Source organism: Pyxicephalus adspersus, chromosome 8 (assembly GCF_032062135.1).
Source record: "Pyxicephalus adspersus chromosome 8, UCB_Pads_2.0, whole genome shotgun sequence".
Classification (NCBI taxonomy): domain Eukaryota; kingdom Metazoa; phylum Chordata; class Amphibia; order Anura; family Pyxicephalidae; genus Pyxicephalus; species Pyxicephalus adspersus.
Genome location: NC_092865.1, coordinates 30,369,483 through 30,373,652, shown reverse-complemented (window position 1 = coordinate 30,373,652; position 4,170 = coordinate 30,369,483). Strand labels below are relative to the sequence as shown.

The window sequence follows — 4,170 nt, the reverse complement described above, 5'->3', positions numbered from 1 at the left end:
GAATATTTTAGAACAATGTCGGCAGTGGCAGCTTAGGTAATCTTATTGAAAGGGCCACCTAAATTTCCCAGGGTTTTAAGTCATTAGACTTGCTGACTGTTATCAGGTGGAGCCTGTCTGGGTGATCAGGGGGCCTCAATCTTGCTGCCATTTATAATTAGTCTATTGATCTAAATGGTTTTATTAATGCATTTACATTAATCTATTTTACATGTATATCTATATTATCTAAAAACCATCTTTATAGATGAAAGAATATAATTATCCCTTATCCTGCATTTATAAAACTGCATTGTATTATTTATCTCGATTAAGGTATTTACTTCATTTTTGAAACTGTAAAAGATGTGTACTGCTGCGGCTTTTCTAATATAATGTATTCGGCTACATACACACATCAGATGATTCTCCTCCGATAATCGCCTCAGTGCTAGTATCATTTGAGAATCAGGCATGTGTATAGCGCTCGTCTGACGTTGCTCATGGATCTGTCCTGGCGGATCCAAGAATGGTCATAATACAAGTGAAGGGGAGAGAGTGCAGCGAGGTGCCGCTCTGTTCCCCCTTTTCCATTAATATTATGGAGAATAACTACATATTGCGCAGCGCTGTACATTAAAAAGGGAGCTTGTTCAGTCTTTTGTGGTTGGAAAGTATCAAGAAAGAGCTTTTCCAACGACAAATTTTGAATGTGTGTACGCAGCCTTACTCATGAAGATCTAAGTGTGCTCATGATATGCAGACAAACACAATGTTAAATCAATTTTAATTGCCCTCACTTTGGGTGAATACAATTTTTTCACATTGTTTTCTTACCATTTGTGCTTGTTGAGGTTTTCTGGTTCCGCTGGTCATTAGTTGAACTTTCAAACCACTGGTGCGAACAGATTAAGTGCTTAATTGGCACTTAAGGTTTTTTTATTTTATGAAACTGAAAATACTGCAAAGTGCCATTGCAAGAGAGCAATTTACATTTGATTAAGCACAAGTTGCGTTTATGTTTTTCTTAGAGGTTATCGTATTTCACAAGCTACATTTCTGAAATAGAAAAAAAGAGAAAAAGGACAAATAAAACCAATAGTGTTAAGTCATAAAATGTAGTGTTAATTTTCAGAAACCTCCACATGTCCTCTTTTGATGAATACGGCTGAGCCATTTTTGGTTTAGATGATTAGAAACCGACCACATGCTGACTCTTCTATGTGGGCTTTGTGGAGCCTTTTCTGTCCTCACAATTAAATACAGAAGTAACAAGGGCCTATATGTTCAATTTGGCCACATTTGTACAGCCACAAGTCCACTGGTCTGCTCTGAGCTTTATTAGGCGGTGCAAATGGAAACTTTGGAGAAGCAAGTACATGGTATTACATTTTAGTCATCAATTTTTATCTGTAAGTGAACAGTCACACCTTTGTGAAATCACTGCTCTCTGGGCTGTACAGGGCCACTTACAAATATCTTTCTATTTTCCTGTGTACCAAGCTCATGCTGTTGTCTGTTATTTTGATTCTGTGTGGCGTACTGTTTTATGTATGCTTGACTGTCCTTTGGTTTTATGTTTTCACATTTATTAAAAGTTGTCTAGCCACTAATTGACCTTCAGCTTACCTTTTGTGCAAGGCAGAGCTTACCTTTACTCTGAATATACTAATATGCAGCCTGCTGCTTGTTTAACTTTCTATTGATTGCCTTTGACTTTATCTTTTTCTTACTTTTGTTAAAGTTGTTGTAAACAAAGCAACTGGTTCTAAAAGGACATATCGTGTCACAGGTCATTGAACACGTTTACTTTCTACTCATTGGGTTTTCATTTGCCTTCTTTTTTTCCTTAAGATTCTACCCACTAGTTAATTTATTAACCTCTTTATTGCCCTTTGGGTTTGACACAATAACATTTTAACACTGAATCTGTAAACCACCTCTTTGTAATCAACAAAAATTTGTTTGACATTTCCAGATTGTCCCAAGACACCAGACACTCCGAAAAGTGACTCCGGCTCATCTGCGCACAATGGAAGGCTAATAGCTTTGCAGAAGCAGTTAGACATTGAGCTGAAAGTGAAGCAGGGAGCAGAGAACATGATACAGACCTATTCTAATGGTCCCTCAAAAGTAAGTAGAGGTTTGAGGAATTAGGTTTTCCTTTGGCCTCCAGAAGGGAGAACACGTTTCTCCATTGCAACATTCAGTGATAAAATAGTAAAAGCCACTGATATTTGCCAGTTATTTTAGGTTACAGATTTGTACTAGCCTTTTATTCCAACTTATTGGAACTTTCATGTGGAATGTAATATTTACCTTGTGCCTTAAATTTTAGATAGCATAGAGCCTCCATGAATAGGATATTTCACATGCCCATTTTGCTTTTTATTAGGGCAGGTTGGAACAAATAGGCGTCTTGTGTCATCTGTTTGAATTGAAATTAGCCTCCTAATGTTCACTGTTTTTATATAGTCTAAAAAGTTTACCTGTATTTGTTTTGTGGGTCTCATCCATCTATGATTTTTTTGTCTTTACCTTAAACACATTTGTTGTATGTTCCAAAATATCAATATTGTATAATGTATCTCTGACATATATGGTATATTTTGTAAAGAGGTAAACGAAAATTTATATAGTAGGTGGAGCTTCAACTGCAATATTATAACACTAATACTAAATTAGTGAAAACACCTAGGTATTCTTTATGAAAATATGTCTAACAAACATACATTTGATTGTACTATTGTGCCATAGTGTATAATGAAGTATTAGGATAAAGCAGTGTTTTGTCAACCTTTTAAATTCCATTTAAATAACTTTCAGGTCTTAGGGAATCCGTGCTACGTATACCTTATTCACAGCTCATAGTACATCAGTGTTTCGATACTAGGAAGGTAGCCAAAAATAGTCATTGGTGTGTCGATTTAAACTAACCGGAGAGTCACAAATTACTCAAGGATCTCCAAGCATCCCCTGGTTAAACCCCTAGGGTTTCACAGAATCCTGGTTGAGAAACACTAGTATAAAGGATTCAATACTCGAGCAGTCCTTGTGACCACCTTCAGTATAAATTCTGTGGTATCCAGTCAACATGGCTTATATTCTTCATAGTATCCAGTTTGATTTTGGACTTAATTTGTATTTAATTTGTTTTCTTTAATTCTTAAAATCACTTGTTTTTACAGGATAGAAAGCTGCTTGGGACTGCCCAGCAAATGTTACAAGACAGCAAAACAAAAATAGAAGTAATACGTATGCAGATTCTTCAGGCAATGCAGCAGACCAATGAAATGTCTTTTGATAATGGTAAAAATTTAAAATAAAACATGTTTTCCATATTCTATTTTGTACAGCAAACACATATAGTAGATATATTAGTGCGCTAAGAATGAAAATTGTTATTGTAAAAAGAAAGCAATTGCACAACTAATAGTTGCTCATGGCCAATAAATTTTAAACTATTTTTTAGTTGGCGTGTATTGCGTATCTGAACTTACCCTACCTAGTATATCTAGAGCTAACCTACTCAAAGCTAATCTTTTATTTTCTAATACGGATAACTTTGGTCAACATAAAATGCTTCGTCTGTACTTGATTATTTTTTGTTTTTCTTTTTTTTTTTACCTCGATTGTAGCATTTTTGGGGAAGTCAACTTACTGTCCTGTATATAGTACAGCTTGTGTAATTTTTTTTTGACCGCTTCTAATACCCTTTTAAGAGCAGCTTATGGTTGATGTGCGTTGTCTGTCTTGCAGCAAAACCTGTGATTAGTCCACTTGAGCTCCGAATGGAAGAATTGCGACACCATTTCAGGATAGAATTTGCAGTGGCAGAAGGTGCAAAAAATGTAATGAAGTTGCTTGGCTCTGGGAAGGTTACAGACAGGAAAGCCCTCTTAGAAGTAAGTGTTCATTGTTATATGGCAAAATTATAAAACAGTGGAAAAGCATAATTCTAGTAAAGTATATGAGAAACTTTAAGGATTTTCCAACACTCCTTTTGTTTTAGCAAGAACATGTTGTATGGCATGGGGTCTTGTTAAACTGCAAGACTATAGCCATAAATATTTTTACATTTTCTTGAAAAGCAATAAATAAACATTCACACAGGCCATATCTTTATTCTTGCTGCTTTGATGTGAAGAAGTTGTCCAGTGTCAAAAACCACAACAAACTCTTCAAAATATA

General features: G+C 35.5%; 1 protein-coding gene across 2 annotated transcripts in view; it reads left to right on the top strand.

The window, feature by feature from the left end:
* PKN2 (protein kinase N2) overlaps positions 1-4,170 on the top strand; it is a 69,542-nt gene that overhangs the window by 42,728 nt on the left and 22,644 nt on the right. For both annotated transcript variants that reach the window (XR_011921926.1, XM_072419915.1), the window contains exons 3-5: positions 1,958-2,112; positions 3,168-3,288; positions 3,739-3,884. Coding sequence is in view for 1 of the 2 variants with exons in the window: in XM_072419915.1 (XP_072276016.1) it covers positions 1,958-2,112; positions 3,168-3,288; positions 3,739-3,884 (422 nt within the window). In the remaining variant the exon portion in view is untranslated. The remainder of the gene's footprint in view (positions 1-1,957; positions 2,113-3,167; positions 3,289-3,738; positions 3,885-4,170) is intronic.